Raw genomic sequence first — 19263 nt, 5'->3', positions numbered from 1 at the left:
GCACAATTATGCCTTTCAGACAAGTTCCTRCTGCCCATTTTATCTCCATGCTTCAGAGTTACACTCCTAATCCTGTTACTGTATTAGTCTAACTATAGCACCTTTTAAAAACAGAGATGGTTCCCTCATATCTTGCGTGAYATCTGTGGTGTGTTTAAAAGAAGTTCTGTTGACAAAGCAAATATGCAATAATAGAATGAGGTTAGGGATGTGATAGGACAATTTATTCCATATAACATAAATTGATCATAGTATTTTATAGCATTTGGTCTTAATTTTATCTTTGTATGCATTGATTAAACTTATTCTTAAATTCAATTTGATTGAATCCGAAGACAAAATCATATCCTTTCCTAGTCATAGGTCAGAAGAAAAAAGAAAACAGTCTTATTATTTGGACAGGCGTGGACTGTTTCTCTTTTTGCTTGGCACAAACAAAAGCTTTATTCTGTTCCCAGTTTGTGAAAATTTGACTGCCACTTCAACAAAACACAGGGTACTGGTGATTATGTTCAGATTTTATGTCTGTAACATGTAATATTATGGCATTCACTGGGGTACAGCAGTAACATCATAATGTTGAGGCTGTCTCTTAATCATTTAGATCAATGGCTCTGCTATTTGGGCTTCCCGTCTCTCTGACCAGCGGAGGCTCATTAGTGGGCTACTGAGGCTCGTGATGGAGCTTGTTGCTTCACAGGGGCTGTCTGTGGGGGTCTGTGAACCCTCTGCTGTTGCCAAATGAGGGGTCAGCTACAGAGACAGTGGGCTGCCACGTTGGAGACAGCTGCCTTAATCAGCTGCAAAGTGCACTGCAGCACACAGCATCCAATTAACCATCAGATAAATCTCCCAGCTGACCACAAAGGCGTTTTAGCTGCAAATGAACATGGTGAATTGGCAATATGTGAGGTTATGCTGGTTGCTGCTTGTTTTCTGTGCAATGTTTGCAATATTTTATGAGAAAGCTGATTTTCCCCCCTTTGCTCTTTGCTGCTTTCTTATATTATTCTGAATCTTCTGCTTGTTGGACTGCCATTATTCTTTATTCAACAGTATTGTTGTAATAACATTTTCTTTTTCAAAATGAATTGTCTTCATAACCACAGCAAGTCTGAACCATGTAATTCTGACTTATTCCAGTTGTCCTTTGACATTTATTCACTATTTATGCACCAATATGAGCACCAAAGCAGCCCTGCAGAAGGCATTAGGATGAAAAAGCACACTTCACATCTTAGAATGTCTTGGCAATTATTTCTAAGATGTGCCGTTTTACTTTAAACACCCAAAAATGAAAGAAAGTTTGATAGTAAATATGCACTTACTCTCCATTTTATTGAGTATAATATACAGAAATAGAAGTTATATGCTTCCAATAATTTATATCCACCATTACTTTGGTTTGATCCAAGATCTTAACCTTGCAATTAGAGAAAATTGGGTGTGATCTATAAGTTCAAGAATATATTTTATTTTATATGGTTCTGTTCTTTACTCGTGTTTATTGTTGTGTGTTAATTTATGTTTTTAGCACAGATACTCCCGTTAACAAACTTAAATAATGTCTCCAATGATTTTCCATTTCTTTTTGTTGGCAAGACAACAAAAAGAAGCCATTAAAACAAAACAACAAGAAGTTTAATAATGCAGCTGTCCATACAGGAGAAAGTTAAGATACTATTTCAATGGAACTTGCTTACTATGCAGGAGTAAATTAGACAAATATGAAAGACAAATGTGCCTTTTCAAAGTGCAACCACAGCAATCAGTCACAGCATTAACAGCCTGGTGTTGCTCATCTTCTATTGCTAAAATAGCTCCAATCGATTGTGATGTGCATACAGGATCTTTTGGGGGAGTCCTGTTGTGTTTAACTAAGAATATTTTTCAGAGTCAATCAGCTGTAAGTTTAATTAGATAATCTATATCATTAACTTCTTGTCTGAACGGCTTTACCATTCTGACATAAGTGACAAAAGCAAAATCAATGCAACAGAAAGCAACAGATTAAAACTTTGGGTTAAATTGGTAGCAAACATTAGCTTTGTTGATGAAAGTTTGTCATCACCTTATTCTACCAACAAGACAGTCACAAGACAAAGAAAAGTTAAAAACTAAACAAACTAAACTCATACAGAATGACAAGAATATTGAGAATAAAAAGTTTAATACAAAACTGTAGATAAATTCCATTCATATCTAGTTTTAGCCAAAGAAAAGGCCAGTAAACTAACCTATGAGATTGTATCTTCTTGAGTTGTATGAGGTAAATAACAATGGGTTAAGCACTTGTAGGTCATGCAGCTAGACACTCTTGAATCAATGCAATCCATATAATATTGACACCAGACAGCAGTCCAGCTGACAGCCAAGTCATGATACTCACAGCATTCTGTGTCTAGTAGAAAGTTATTGATTATTTACCATTTAAATGGCTAGGATTCTATACAGCTGCTGACCAGTTACCTTTTCTATCACAGTTTTAGCCCCAGTAAGTTAACTTGGGCACACTAGCGGAACAAGTCAGCGTCGGGCCGGGGGGCGGGCCAATTACCAGGCCCCTAACGAATCACTGGGTCCCTTACGTGCATCAGCTGCTGGAAACTGTTGAACACCTTTCTCAACAGGTGAGGGTGCACTTTTTCCGTCTATAATCAGACATTTAAGCGACTTGAAACCATTCCTCCCTCCCTGGCACCTCCAGACCCGGGCCCCCATCCGGCCCGGTTCGGGGGGGGCAGCCGCCCCTCCAGCCCCCCCTATAGCTCCGCCCCTGCTTGGGCACAGTTGTGCCCTCCAGCCCCTGCAGTAAAGAAAACCAAAAAAGAGTGGGAATGTTTCATTGGCACGTAGAACAATGCTAACTGAAAAACACGTCCAACTTAAAAAGGCATTGGTAAGAACAAGACATAGAGGACAGCCAAGCAGTCGCTCCTGAGCTTAAATAAATAAATAAAGAACAGCTATTTATCTAAAAGCGTTCCCCTGGAAACCTTTATTTTTATTTTATTTATAAGTCAGTTACTGATGTCCTTCCTGCCTATAACAGATTATCTGATCATCCTTTGCTTACCGTTGAAATCTAATTATCACAGACTGGAGGATAACATTCAGCTCCGGTCAAAGAGGTAACGTTGTGTTCCATCATTTTATGGATTACTATTGTTTCCTCAGTCATTTAATCACCTTCTACCGTAATCTTGCTATTTGTCATTCAGGTGCAGATCCCTCTCACTCTCAATGGATTTATCCTCCATTAACCACAGTTAGCAGGGCCAAAGTCATCAGCTGGCTTTAGTGGGATTTCTGTGACAAAGCAGCAAAGGAATTAAATCAGTGGTGAAGATTGTGTACTGGGAAATCACCTTTTTTTTTATAAGCTAGAGGTTTCTTTTCAGCATAAACCTTTTTTAAGTAAAGATATCTTGAAGTCATATTTTAAGGTAAATGTAATTGTTGTTTTTCAATGATAGTTTTTAATTTAATGCGCAGCAACAGTTTGTGAACAAAATTATCTGTAACACTTCAAAGTGTCTAATATTCTTAACAAAATGGCGGTTTTTGATCTGACTATCTGACTTGTATTGCTCSAAAATGTGGAGGCCTTTTCGTTATCTGTCTGTTCTGCCCTGAACACGTTTTCTGTTAATTGTTCATATGTTCAGTTGACGGGGATTGGACATCTCATCGGTTGTGCATTTTGAAAGCTGTAGGAAAATATAGCCACACACCACAGGTGGGTAACGATGCTGCAGAATGAGCTCAGTCTCAGCAATGGCTGTGCGCTAAATGAAAGGAATGTTTCATTATTTTTATTTAATTTATTTTTTTTATTTTTTTCTCCCAAGGGATCTGAAATCCATTTGATCATCTCTAGATCAAATTCTAACATACTCTGATCACAGCTGGACTGGATTACTTTTGCACTAATTATTTGTAGAAATAATAAAAGAGCATTAAATATAAGGGGGGGGAAGGAGTAGCATTTGACCACCTTACACTGAGAAAGGCATAAAACCACCTGCATGTCAAAATGGGACGACGTTAAACTTTTTCCAACCACTGTTGTGTGATGGGCTAAAAGAAAGCCTCCAAGTGTGATTTCTGCATAAGCCTCATATACCTACCTTCTTATTCACCTACCTCTAGTTGGAATTTACTGCTTCTTGSTTGCGTCATTCTCTTAAATTCCCTTTTTCTTGAGTCTTTTTCCATAGATGTATTGAAGTGGACCTTGTCACCGTAAGTGATTCCACTTTCATGAGCCTCCTGCCTTAACAATGTTTTAGTTCCGATGTTTTCGTCTTCCACATACTTTGAATTCTTCTTCACCCAAATGTTTTATAGCTTGCTTTCCCGCAATGCAGTTGCTTACTTACACTGATTAAATGTAATCTATAATGATAAGACAAATTTATTGTCTTCATGGATAAATGAGTCATTTCCTCAGAACAGGGTGAGTTTGCTTTTATGCACAGATCCTTCTTCTAAGATATGCTGGTACAGCTTTTAAATAAAGGAACAGGTTGAAACTAGTCAGGTGGAAAATCACTTTCTACATCTTATCACTCTTCTCTGGATCTGAGCTGCACAAGAACACAATGGCCAAAAAAAAACAACAATACGGCATTTTAAGATTTCACAAGGAAACGTGGAAGAAGAAAAACAAAAGCAGGTGAGACTAAAACAGGATTCCCACATTTTATCACGTACAATTAAAAACCTCTTGTGAAATATAAGGTGTGCTTCAGAATCCTCTGGAAAAAAGGCTCTATTTTCGCCACTTGTTGCTTTTGTAATATACTCCTTAGCAATCAAGGTTAATTGGAGTAACGTCTTAAAAGACAACATGGTTATGCTAATGCTGGTTTCATGTCCCTGTTRTCCAAGAGAAATCAATCATGGCTGAGTCCCCTGAGGTCAGCAGCCATACATRACAATTACCAGCGTATGTGAGATCAAGAGTGCTAAATGTCAAACACAATGTTTAAGCTTTCTCTAATCTAAAAATAAACATTTAAACTGCAGGATGATGCTGAATTTTAGACACTGGSTTCTCTCCATTCAGTGAAGTACTACTGAAAAAGTTGTTTGTCCAGTACTCTTTAGTAGACTGGACATGTATATCGATGTCTCATTGAATCTGAATCAATCTATGATAATTCACACATAAGAATCTCTCAATTATGCTACAGGTTGACAGCAGCAAACCTGATGGCAGTTTTCTCTGTGGCATCTGGTTCGTCTGCTGCTGGAAGGTCGTCGGCCAGAATCTCCTCGGGACTCCGCGGGTCATTCAGGGGGACCTTCTGCTCTTTGCCTTTGATCCCCATTCCCGCCGTGATGGCATTCCACAAAGCACTCTGGGATTTAGAGCCTGCAGAAGAGAGAGAGAGAGAGCTGCATAAAGAGCGACACAAATGATGCACATGTTTGTTTACCAGCTGGTGTCCCAATACCAGCTGGTAAATTAATACTATTAAATGTGATGTACTCACTGGAAAGGTGCAACTTTCAGAGTCGCATACAAATGAAACAGGATCATTCAATTCCTTTGCAATGCTGCCCTCATGTGGATGGATATTGTCAGTGACAGTATACGTATGAAATTAACTAACAGTAGATATTAATATCTACTGTTAAGCACATATTAAGCACATACATTTCTTTCTCAGAAAATATATTTCTATTGGTAACGATCCAAGTAATCCTGGTGGAGYTGCACGACTGCTGAGCTGATACAAACTACAAAGCTCCTAAGAATGGAGCTTTTTATTGTACATAGCATGGAGAAGTGTTATTGTGATAATGTACTGAATATGCATAAGTTTCAGTAAACGTAGGACATACACAAAGAGTCACACAATGGCGTCCCCACCCCCAAGCCCCACTGTTTGCGTGGTGTTTAAAGGAAATGTGCAATGGTTTTTCCTTTTTGAAACAAGCTGCTAAGACAAATATGCATTTAAACAATTACATTTTGGTCAAACATCTTCAATCCAAAACTTTCTCACACTCTCTGTTGGTAGTCTTTACTTCTTGGACAACTCTTTTGATAATTGTTTTAACTCCTCTGTTCGAAATATTGCAAGTAGAACTGATTAAAGGTGAAATTCAAATATCTCCTACTCAAGATTATAGTTTTGAAGGTTGTCACTTGAATAGTCAGAGGTTACAGATATGGGTGGGAAGTGATTAAATTAATCTTTTTTTTTTTAAATAAGGTTTCTAAGATTGCTAGAGAGTGCTTAGCTCTCAGCCACCATTAGATGTTACCTTCATAATGACGGTTCAGGCTGGCACCARTAGGGGAGGACGTTGCCTTCATATACTTATATACGTATTTCAATTGTTTTCTTACATTTCTAAGACCTTTGCTGTTTTTTTTTTGCTTTTTGTTTTTCTCACAATTTCAGTACTAATTCCCTGTGTCATTTCACTTTAATTCCACCACTGCTGGCACAAAAAAAGGCTGCACCAACCTTTGTCGGATCACAAACCGAAAACTGTGATCTCTGCATGTGTCATTCAGAGACTGTAAATGTATCCGGTGATATATGAAATTTGTCTTGCCAGCAAAGAAAGATTTTAAAACTCATGCCAGAGTTTCTGTTTAATGACCTCTAATCTAACTGTTAATGAGGTGGCCATAAATCTGCATCATTAATATCTCATTAGTGTTGGGTAAAAYGACCCTTTAATGGCTTGATCAAAATGGTGAATTGATTCAAAATGAATTATTTCAGGGAACTGACTAAAATCAAAGTGAAACTAATACAATGCACATTAAACTTACGTGCAAAACTGGCCGGGGGTCTGCAGGAGCTCTCTCCATCTTCATTTGCCACTGATAAAAAAAAGAAAAAGAAAAAAATTGTAAAATCAAGACTTAATAAATGCATAAAACATAAAAGCACAGAATCTATATATTACTTTCAGTGCTTTGAGGTTAAAAAAMCAACTATTTYATTGTCAGAGTTTTGTTACTCTGTCAGATTTAWGTATTTTCAGAGAGCTGGGAATTATACTTAAATATGTTTTGGAAATTGAAAATAATTATTTGAGTAAAAGAAACCAATGCATCATGAATTGAAAGCTTTATCATGCATAATAACAAAGTTATTTCACATAGGTCATTAATTCCAATCGCATTTATTCTTKGTAATTGGATAAACGTTTTTTTTTCTTATTAAAAATAGATATGTGTTCACTGTTTACTGAGATAACTGGAATATATAGTTTGATAAAACTTGTTTATCAGTCTAAGAGTATGTTTGAAAAAAAAACAGGTATTATTTTTTAAATAAGTTTCATATTTCTGAAATAAAAATATATTTTCTTTCATCACATTTAATGAAAAAAGGCTTCAAAACAATTTTTATCTATATAATGAATTACCGAAGTAAACAAACTGTGCAATAATATTACAATTTTGCTCTATTTTGGTTGTTTCATAAACATCAACATTTTCCAATGTGTTTTTTCATAAAGGAAACTATGCAAAGAAAGCTTTGTTCAATACCAGCGACACAAACCACTAATAATTTAGATGTTWGTGCACTAAATCACTTGAGACTGGCACCATGGTAGAACAGAATCAAAATATCAAAAACCTTCAAAAACCAACATTTTATTTCTCAAWAATCTCAAATACTGGATTGAAACAAACAAAAAGTATTTTTCCACATAAAAAAACAAAACAAAAAAAAAACAATTAAAAGATGGTGGTTTATTCAAACTGACCATGACCAGGTTGTGCTCTACATAATCATGGGGAAGGCAGATGTCCAGCAATTAACCTTTCCAAGACCTTAATTAAATTAATAAACACATAAACACTAATCCTCTCTCAGTGTTCTGTCCGTTCATGTCACTCAAGTCGATTTTCCAAGATCATGGGCATGTTCATTTTCACATCATGTAGGTGGCTTACAAACCACTGCATTTACCTAAGTTGTATGTGTAAGACATAGGTAAATCCCTTTCTGTCTGGCAGAGATCTATCTCAAAGTTTTAAATTAAAGTAAAGCTTTTGTGCTCCATCGTTTGTACCATTTGCATCAGATTGTGCTGACATATTTCCAAGATTAGATGAACGGACCATCTGCTAGATCGCCCAGTGTCTCTGCTCTCTGTGCTATGYCTTTTTTCTGTTTAACCATATCGCTATGTCCTTCTTGCTCTGCAGTCCTCCATTGTCTTTCACTTCATGGTGGCTATGACTTTATGAACACCTCCTAAAGAGGATTGTGGCACATTATTGGTGAGTCAACATCAACCGAGGTTACCTGGTTGTGAGACATAAGATCACATGTGGATCATGGCACCAAAGGATGATCTGAAAAGGGCTAACAACAGCTTTTTGAATAAGTCTTACCTGGACAAAAGGAGGGAAAYGACTGGACTGTTGTGTGTGTGTTATGTAATTCACGTTTTGCATTGCATTACTGAAATAAATGCTTTTTTATTAATGATACTCTAAGGTATTAAAAATTGTGCACTACTGTACAAAAAAAAACCTGGCACAAACGGGACACACCCTCAAAATAGTGATGTTAAATGTAGAGATGAGATCTAATTGCATTTGCMGCAGCTACACAAGTACTGAAGTAAATATTAACTGAAATAAGAGTGTCGCTGCACATTAAGTCTGCTCAGTTTCTAATTATACTACATTTTGCTGAAAGATAATATTGTACTACCAATGAGTCRATGCTAAGGTTAAATAAAAATAATCCAGTCCAAATACTGAGACGCAATATCACAGATGAACAATAATAAACTTGTTTCATTTTTTGGCCATTAGATACTGATAGTAAGAAATACCAAACAATCCTGGTACAAAATTTCCCCCAAAGGCAACAAGGAATGTCATCATTCATCATAGATGTAGAACAGGGGTCTCAAACTCAATTTACCCKGGGGCCGCTGGAGGCAGAGTCTGGGTGAAGCTGGGCCGCATAAAGGATTCCACAAAAAACATTTAAAAAATATCCTCAAACGTCATCATTTAATTATTTCTCCAATACATGAACTGCAGGCTTTKGCTTTGACCAAAACATGATGAGTGTGTGACAAAATTTAGGGTGCGTTCATACTGCAGCCTGAMGTGATCCCATTCCGATTTTTTGTCAAATCAGATTTTTTTTTTTTTGCCGGGCCGTTCACACTGCCACACATGTGCGACCTGCATGTGTTCTGCAGTCTGAATGGGCAAACGACCTGAAAGTGTCCCGCATGCGCAGTAGAGAGCGCAATAGCGTCAGCAAAGTGCTCAGTGTTTGCGGAAGTAAACATGGAGGCTAACAGTGGAGCTTAGCTACATATTTGAAGTCGTTGTCCAACCGGAGCAGCATATTAGCAACTTAATCCTCATCATAGTCCGTTATAGTTGTTTTTCTTCCCACTTGCGCGTATCAGGACGCAGAATATGTTGAGTATCAGTAACGTTCAGTTCGGATGACGTTAGGTCACATTTGAATCGGATGTATCGGATATGGGTCACATTCAAAAAGAATCCCACCTGTGCTGTTCAGACTGTCATGAAAAAAATCAGATACAGGTCGCATTACATCAAAAAATTTCAGGCCGCGAGAATGAGACCTCTGATGTAGAATGTAGGAGCTTCATTAGTGCTATGGTGAGGAATTGTCTAGACACATCTTCTAAGCTCATCAAATAGTTCCCAARCCTGTTTTTTATTAAGGATGTTTTTCTGTGAAGATCAACACGAAATCACTTTTAATTCTCCAATTACACTTTTGAGACTGAATGGAGCCCAGTTGTCWCCTAAATCTAGTTTTCTATTAACAAGAAGTATTCACATGCATGAAATGTAGTTTGATATTTAGCAGTACGTATTCATTTAAACAAATATTGCAGTGAGTTGCATTTTGGTTAATGGTCTCCATAATTTTTGATATTGCAATTGTGACTATGGGAAAGGTGAGAATAACGCTTATCAGAGAAACAAATGAAAAAAAAAAAACTAAACTAAACTAACGATCAAATTGAAGAAGCATATATTGTAAAAATCCATAGAAAATGCAATAAGATTTCACAAATTCCCACAAACAAATCCCTATAACATAASATTGTAAAAAGCTAAAAATTGAAGCTGATTTAGATTTAATACTTCTGGCAGCACAGTGTATTTCTGTCATAAAAACACAATTTATCAAAACATTTACCTTTTCAGTTAAGCTTCATTTATCTATTCAACTGTGTTTCACAATGATGGCAATTAGTACAAAGCTCTGATGGTGGAGTTGTTTTTTTTTATGTTGTAGATTGCTATCTATAGCTTACCTTTGTGAAAATCAACCTGAATCTGTCTCCAGTTTCAGGATTTTTTTCCAACTTAATCTTTTTAAAGCTGCCAGTCAATAAGGTATTCAGATWACAGATAACAAAACATACTATAGGAATGCAACAAAAGAAAGAAAACATCTACTATTTATTTAATTTAAGTGAACTACAGTATGGGTCACTCATACAGTGACAGTATTTTACTTATATTTTTGCTTCATTGAAATGGTAATTGCATACTTTTTCATTTCACATGACTTAATTGAATTCAACTAGCACTGTGCCTAAGCTTCCAAAGTGAGAGCCTCTAATCAAAATAGCCTGTWGTGGTTAATTGTTCAAATTCTTGTGGGAGAAGCGTGTCTGGTTACATAACCTCAGAGTTTTAGGGTCATGCCTTGTTAAGTTAGCTGTCTTTCTTACTGCTGTACAAGGTATGGATAATTGAAAAGCAATAACATCCAAATGCAAACGCCACATAGATGCCAGCATCACGTTGAAAGATATTCTGGACAGAGACACTATAAAGTGTTTTTAAACACATCAGCTGGAACTCATTGTCCTTGAACTAGAAATGCATATCTCACAACAACTTAGGTCACTGTACCTCCACCACAGAAAAGTGTCTAAGATGCTGAATTTGATTCATTTTGTGAAGAGTGGGGCTCAGAAGTGAATGTGGGAGAAGCTCTGCGTTTTTGCACAGGATGAGTTGCACTTGAAAGTCTAAAGGGCCAAATCATCAATCTCACACTTTGTTTCTTACAGTGTTATAGATGAACGTACCTACTGGAGTTACATAACATGAATTAGATTTGTGGAGACCCCTGTTGAAAGGCCACATGGTTGATGTGAGCGGGTTAATGCATGTACTCAGATAGATGTAATTACTAGAGTAATGGTCGGTAGGCACTCAGTGAGATGATTTTGTGTAGAAATGTGCACAGAGTGATCTAGAGTCGACCCACATTATCTTTCATAATAATCTTTCAACAACATCATTTGACATACAGAAAGGGTAAAAAGAAAGCACRCCCCTTTAAATACTTTGGTTTTAGGGATTTTAATTTTTGGCATCTTGAGTTTTTCCACAATCTCTTCCAATTTGCTTCAATCTTTTAGGAACCTATAACTTACTATATTCAGAAAAACTAAAATAGAAGTTTGAACCAAAAATATTACAACTGGCCTTTACATTGGTTTTCAATGAATGACCTTAGAACACAACAAAAACAAACAAAAAACAACTTTTATTTAGTTTTTTCCCTGCCATGAAAGAACAAAACTACTACTTGTTACTGGCGTTCGAGGAACATGTGGTTGCTTATTGGGGACATAAAAATATACGTAGCAAGCACATGTGCTATAAATATATTTTCAGCAAGAAATGTATGTGAGTGAGGTGAGTGTAGGCAGACACAAGAGAGCAGATGTCGCCTCACCCATCCAAAAATGTTTCGCCTTTAGAAGCACTTTTTTGCCTCAGGATTATGTAGAAAAATGAATCCTGAATTTTAGGAATGCAACAACCCACACCTGTGAGAGAGCAACAAAATTCATGCCGTTGGTAGAACAGATTGCTTAAACAGCCAGACAAGCAGCTATGGATGCTGTTTTTGAATCAGAATGGAAAACAGAAAGACATGAAGCAGAAGGTTGAAATTACGTCCGGACAAAGAGAGGGCCAAAATTGATCTTCAGTKTTATGAAAGACTCATTACCAGTTATAATGCTTGGTGGAAGCAGTTCTTCCCTCTAAGGGTGGTAGAACCAGTTATTAGCTTATTACTTTTCCAACATTGGAGCGGATTGAACAGCATTGTTCCTTTTAAATATAAAGTAATCTTTTGGAAATGTCTTTTGAATTGAAGTAGATTATCTTATTGCGATCCCTTTTTTGATGATCTGAAATATGTAATAGGATGATGTAAAACAAAAGAAATACTTTATTTTTGTAGGCTGTTTGTGSAAATATTTTCTGAAAATACACAATCCATATCTGCCACAAATTGTACAGCACCAACTATCTACATTTCACAACATTTTAAAATGTCACCTTGTCATATATGTAATTACACTGCTGCTGCTGTGGGTTCTTAGAGAAAACAAAAAGAAAGCTGGGAAGCTACTGATYAGAAAACAGAGACAARTAGACTAGTAGCATCAAGCGAGGAAAAATGTTTTCAATGTCATGAGAAAAAAAAGTAGATAAAAACAGGATTATGTTCTCACCATGGAAACAGAAGTAAGTGTGTGTATGGTGTCTAACTTCAACACTGTGCTCACTGATCTTTGACTCTGTGTCCTTCTGCTTTCAGCTTTCGKTTTTGTTCGTCTTTCCTCACCAAACACAGACAATAAAGCAATAAGTTTCCACTAAAAAGATTATCTAACCGGGTGGGTAAACGAGAACATTCCTTGAATATAATTGTGATTGTACAGAAGATCTGAACTGCTTGCGTGATTTTTAATGACCAGTTATTCTGTCTCTGTGGAAAACAGGCGGCACCAYACTTTCAAACGTCTTTCTTGATGGAGTTTCAAAGCTGGTTCTTCTTATTGATGGTCATAAAGACACATAAAAAAATCTCAACGCAAATTCAAGCTACAGAGATCCAACACTGTGAAAGCATCAGGGACAGATGTCTGCAAAAGCAAAATGGAAGCAGGAGCAGCAATCTCGTAATTTAAACGGATGTGTAGAGACATTTTGTGCTTAAATTATGCTTAAATTAATCATACAGTATGTTAACGTCCTCTTGTTTGTTAAATATTTCTATTCAATTCCAAATTCTAGGCTGCAAATGCATGTCTGTACACATGCGATGGAACAGAATGTGCAATATCTAAGCATAAGCTAAAGGTGCCTCATTAGTTCTTGAAAAAAAAACCCTTTTATTTTTAATGTAAGCTTACAATTTTGATTTGGTCCCATCTGACCAGGGAACTTTTTTTCTACGGTTGTGATAAATGTTGAATGGGATTTATTGTGGCTTTCTTTCAATAACGGTTTACTTCTTAGGTTAAGGTGAAACTGTAAAGTGATTATAATGACTTAAAGATTGGTAAGAACCTGCAGCATGTAACTTTTACAAAAAAAATTTTTTTTTTACATGTTTGTCAAAACTGTCATTATGTCATGAGAGTACTGTCGGAGATGGTGAAAATGTGAGCTCCACTAATGTGCTGCTCCCAGTCAAAAACAACCAATCAGAACCAGGATTAAGGTTTTATCGCTGCTAATCACGCCGGTTTCAAATGTTCACATAAAGACAGTTTACATTTTACCTACAAAGGAGTCACTTAGTCTTTACTTAGCATTTACTATTTCGTGTATCGCCATCACTTTAACATACTCGAAAAGCATCTCCTCGGTCATTTTTTGCTTAACTCAGACTTCCATACAAGGGTATTAAAAATCAGATGGAAAGAACAATTATTACTTTGGTGTGCAAGAACAAATCTTTCTGCTGGAAGAACTCATGCTGGGCCAACATTTATCAAGAAAGTGACAATGAATCACATGTCAATTGTCTGCTGTTCTTACATCGGCTTTTGAGAAAGAAAGACTAAGTGGCTTGTTGGTAATTACAACTTAGGGTTTAAGCAGAACAATGCAGTGCTCGAATTTGGCACACAAAAAAATACTTTTCACAAATCGTACTTTGGGATAYAAACTAAACAGAACAAATAGAAACCAAAAAGAGAGGTGATTTCTTTTTTTTAAACAGCAAAAAAGGGCCTTTCCTGCTGGGCACTCCAAGACAGCAGCTAAAAGGCTAAAATTGCACTTCTCCACATGAGTCTTGTAACATCAGCTNGGTTTTGTTCGTCTTTCCTCACCAAACACAGACAATAAAGCAATAAGTTTCCACTAAAAAGATTATCTAACCGGGTGGGTAAACGAGAACATTCCTTGAATATAATTGTGATTGTACAGAAGATCTGAACTGCTTGCGTGATTTTTAATGACCAGTTATTCTGTCTCTGTGGAAAACAGGCGGCACCAYACTTTCAAACGTCTTTCTTGATGGAGTTTCAAAGCTGGTTCTTCTTATTGATGGTCATAAAGACACATAAAAAAATCTCAACGCAAATTCAAGCTACAGAGATCCAACACTGTGAAAGCATCAGGGACAGATGTCTGCAAAAGCAAAATGGAAGCAGGAGCAGCAATCTCGTAATTTAAACGGATGTGTAGAGACATTTTGTGCTTAAATTATGCTTAAATTAATCATACAGTATGTTAACGTCCTCTTGTTTGTTAAATATTTCTATTCAATTCCAAATTCTAGGCTGCAAATGCATGTCTGTACACATGCGATGGAACAGAATGTGCAATATCTAAGCATAAGCTAAAGGTGCCTCATTAGTTCTTGAAAAAAAAACCCTTTTATTTTTAATGTAAGCTTACAATTTTGATTTGGTCCCATCTGACCAGGGAACTTTTTTTCTACGGTTGTGATAAATGTTGAATGGGATTTATTGTGGCTTTCTTTCAATAACGGTTTACTTCTTAGGTTAAGGTGAAACTGTAAAGTGATTATAATGACTTAAAGATTGGTAAGAACCTGCAGCATGTAACTTTTACAAAAAAAATTTTTTTTTTACATGTTTGTCAAAACTGTCATTATGTCATGAGAGTACTGTCGGAGATGGTGAAAATGTGAGCTCCACTAATGTGCTGCTCCCAGTCAAAAACAACCAATCAGAACCAGGATTAAGGTTTTATCGCTGCTAATCACGCCGGTTTCAAATGTTCACATAAAGACAGTTTACATTTTACCTACAAAGGAGTCACTTAGTCTTTACTTAGCATTTACTATTTCGTGTATCGCCATCACTTTAACATACTCGAAAAGCATCTCCTCGGTCATTTTTTGCTTAACTCAGACTTCCATACAAGGGTATTAAAAATCAGATGGAAAGAACAATTATTACTTTGGTGTGCAAGAACAAATCTTTCTGCTGGAAGAACTCATGCTGGGCCAACATTTATCAAGAAAGTGACAATGAATCACATGTCAATTGTCTGCTGTTCTTACATCGGCTTTTGAGAAAGAAAGACTAAGTGGCTTGTTGGTAATTACAACTTAGGGTTTAAGCAGAACAATGCAGTGCTCGAATTTGGCACACAAAAAAATACTTTTCACAAATCGTACTTTGGGATAYAAACTAAACAGAACAAATAGAAACCAAAAAGAGAGGTGATTTCTTTTTTTTAAACAGCAAAAAAGGGCCTTTCCTGCTGGGCACTCCAAGACAGCAGCTAAAAGGCTAAAATTGCACTTCTCCACATGAGTCTTGTAACATCAGCTWCACTAATAAGCCTAAAACATGACAAAACACCTCGTGTGGAATCTACGCAGAGGCTGCCAGCTACAGTTCAGGTTCAGAGTTTAATAGAGGAGAAAACACAACGAGTCAAGACAGGCAATGAGGCAGCAGCGGTTGGRAGTCACGCATCAGAGGAGGTGATGCTGTGCAGACTGAAACCTAAGACCAGTCAGCAATTGATTGTGACACTTGTGGTTTACCATGACAACGGCCATGCTCGTCGGAGAGGACTGTCATGATACTGAACACGTGTTACTGAGATGCTTTTTACATTTAAGAGAATGCGATCATGTAGGCGGAAAATATAATGTATTTTCTGTGCAATGATAAAAATCATTTAGAGCAGCTTTCAATGGCTATACTCTCCGATTTGTGCAGAGCATGTAACTTTTTTTTTATTCCTGTCTGAAAAAGCTTATCAAGAAGATTTGTGCTGTTTGTCTGAGATTAGAGATTGCCATCTACCGTTTCCAGGAAAACTGATCTCAGCAACCTTGCGGCCCACAGTCCTTACAAGGTTTTGTCACAAAGGCGATTTTCTCGTTAACTCGAATCCCATGTGTTGCATCCRAGAAATACTGAGCAGAACAAGATGAAGAAGTGGAGAAATATATTGTCATCTAAGTAAAGGTGTTAGACGTGACAGATTTTCAACATATCCATGGCATTTACAATTTTACACTCGCCGTTGTGTAACTCATCTTATGTATTGCCAAAAGATGACAGGAGACTATTGTGTAAAAGGAAAACGGTGTAGGCAATCTAAACAAACGCTGAGGGCAAAATACAGCTTTCCAGAAAGTGTTTGTGTTCTCATCAGTTCAGTACATAAACTGAAATAATTGCCATACAAGAGATACAAGAGTGCAAYTACAAAAAAGCAGACATTCACCTGAATGAAGTGATCTTTTACAAACGTTAACTCAGTTTGTGTGCTTACCATATCCATTACACATGAAGAAGAATAAAAAAAAAAATCCTGCTAACTTAAGAGACGGGCAACTTTATTTAAAGACATAATAATATTCCTCTGTTTGCCTGCCTTGAAATTTGACATGCTGTCTCTGAGGTGAAGTGGGACTGATTGTAATCACCAGGGCTCAACGTTCCCAGCATGCTTAAACCTGATTGGCCCTCAAATAATAAGCTGATCCAGCAGTTATGACTTTTTAGGTTTGCTTTTGATTTAAACCATACAACATTCRCACACCGATGCTTTCATAAACGTCCACGTCCCACGCMACAAATTCAGCCACACTCGCTACACAAATTCTTTTGGTTTGTTTGATTTAGTTTTTACGTAAATCTAAGTTAATTCAACAAACTCAAATTTGGCAGATGATACAAATGTAGAATTTATTTATCAATCTACTATCGTAATAACATCATTTACATTTCTAGCTGTTATAATKAAACCATCCCATGTTACCTTTCACCCAGTATTTACATCTACTGGAGTCAAAGTCCCCCATAGCAACAATGGCGTGGGTGTGGCAAAAGTGCAGGCACAGTTTTTAGCATTATCTGATTTACTTACACTTGGAAGTTAATGTCCATATAGCTTGCAACAGTGAGCAATAAAGAATATGACTGATGGCTTTAAAATGCTGTTTCTTTTGTCAACAAAAGTGACCCTTGTGCCAGAATGTGGACGCACCTTTTTTCTTATGATTACCAAACAAAACTGCCTCATGACTAGCCAGCATGTTTTGTCTAGCGTCACATTTTGTACATGTGTTATGAAAACAATGGTTCCTCAAACACAGAAAAAGATGCAAAACTAAATTCAATCTGCTGTCGACAGCTTGGGAAATTTTCAAGTTGTATTTACAAACGGGTTTCATCACTTACTCTTGCGAGAGAGTAAAAAAAAAAAAGATAAAGTAGCACACAAGTTCATCAACTGTGGTTGTCAAGACAATACAATGAATTCCCKGTGACGTCAGCGTTAGTCCTAAGTCCCCTTGTTTCCATGGTGTAGTTGCATTATAGAAGCGAGTTCTAACTTCAGCCAGATGAACTAATGTTTCAATTTCTCAGAGACGCACAAATGGGAGCTTTCTTTGACCAAGTTCAGTTGGTCCCAGATGCCTCATCGCACAGAAGCACGGGATGTCAGACGCACATGTATTTTGATCCTTATGCACACACACACACACGCACGCACATGCACACCCGCACACACACACGCATGCACACTGAGAAAGCCTGTAAACAGTTTCCTTATGCCTTGCATGCTTCTTCTTACCGATAGTGATGTTGAAGCCATCAATGCTGAAGGTGGCACTACGACCCTTCCTAAAGCGATGCTTTTTAGAGTTAGCCTCCATCACTTCAGCACCCTCGGGTCGCCCCCACCCCCCACCCCCAACTCTCTACCACCTTGTTTCAGCGCCTCTTGTCAGTTGCGTTGTGCTGTTTCACTTCGTTAATGTAACTCCACTCGTGGAGATGAGAGAGGAAAAATGCAGCCCTCTGACTCTGGTTGCTGCTGAGCGCTGGAGGAGAAACTGTCAGACTCTCTCCACTTCTCGCTACAAAAAGCAGAGCGGGAGAATTTCTCCAGCCCTTCCCTTCCCAGAGTCTTTGTTGTACTAATCTTTCGCTCCGTTTTCCTCACACCTCAACAAGCTCATTTCAAGGAGCTTACGACTCTGATTTGTTTTTCCTCCTCTCAGTTTTTCTCCTTCCCTCCCTCCCCGCTCTCTCTCTCCTCATCACTCTTTCCCAAGAGGTACAGTAGGTGTGTGTGGTGGGTGGCGGTGGAGGTGGTGGGGGTGGTGGTGGTGGTGAGGCAAAGAGGACATCTCTAGAGGTGTTTGAGTGAACGTGACTCCACCTACTGTCAAGAATTTATAGGAAGAGAACAAAAGCTCAGAGAGATAAAAAGGCAAAAGGTTACAGGAGTCTGTTATAGTTTTTCTCAAACAGTTGGAGACGTGCAGAAAAGGTAACCTAACCTGATGTAGTGTCATACAGTAAGCAAAGCTGTGGAAGGGTAATAATCTGTGTTTAGTCAGAGCTAATCGTTAAATCAGTGCCGCTACTTTTTAATTTTTGGCACAGAACATTGAAGGTCAGTAAAAGCCTACATGGTATTCATCTGAATGATAAACATTTAACTCTAGTGCAAGGACATATCCAAAAAGAATACATTTTTTCAGCTTTATCATATTCCTACCAATAAATTCCCCCCCATCTGTTCTGATGTGTACAGCAAAAAGCGAAAAAGCTCAGCATGTTTGCACCATCTGACATTTAGTTATGTCATTTTCCCATGTTTCATTCTCCCCACTGATTGGTACCCGAGTGCTCTTTATGAGGGCTTCTGCCATGACCTTCTCCCAAATTCAATAAAACAAGCCCTTTTAATAAGATGTGCAAATTAAAATGACAAGTTGTTTCCAGAATCTGATTCTTTGTTTAGGCACCGTCCACAGCTTCTCGACACGTCTGATTTAAGCAGCTCACTCTCGCTGATGAGGTCTGTCAAGCCGACTGTAAAGCAATCCGAATCATTTCAAAGAGACCGCTTCTCACCGTATACCTTTGACGGAAGCGCCTTCATTTTGTGCATTTTGCCCTCCTTCTGAGTTTATTCCAACTGAGCAGCTT

General features: G+C 37.5%; 1 protein-coding gene across 3 annotated transcripts in view; it reads right to left on the bottom strand.

Annotated features, from left to right (window-relative positions):
• Window positions 1–19263, bottom strand: part of pde1cb (phosphodiesterase 1C, calmodulin-dependent b) — a 107179-nt gene that overhangs the window by 74924 nt on the left and 12992 nt on the right. For 2 of the 3 annotated variants that reach the window (XM_008434500.2, XM_008434501.2), the window contains exons 2-3: window positions 6800–6850; window positions 5215–5380 (exon numbers count right to left, since the gene is read on the bottom strand). In XM_008434500.2, the coding sequence (XP_008432722.1) occupies window positions 5215–5380; window positions 6800–6850 (217 nt within the window). Of the gene's footprint in view, window positions 1–5214; window positions 5381–6799; window positions 6851–17896; window positions 18318–19263 lie in introns of those variants that run through there. The other variant, XM_008434502.2, reaches the window with a different exon arrangement.

Source organism: Poecilia reticulata, linkage group LG17, assembly GCF_000633615.1.
Source record: "Poecilia reticulata strain Guanapo linkage group LG17, Guppy_female_1.0+MT, whole genome shotgun sequence".
NCBI lineage: Eukaryota > Metazoa > Chordata > Actinopteri > Cyprinodontiformes > Poeciliidae > Poecilia > Poecilia reticulata.
Note: the sequence above shows the minus strand (reverse complement) of the source record. Positions and strands in the feature narration are given on the sequence as shown.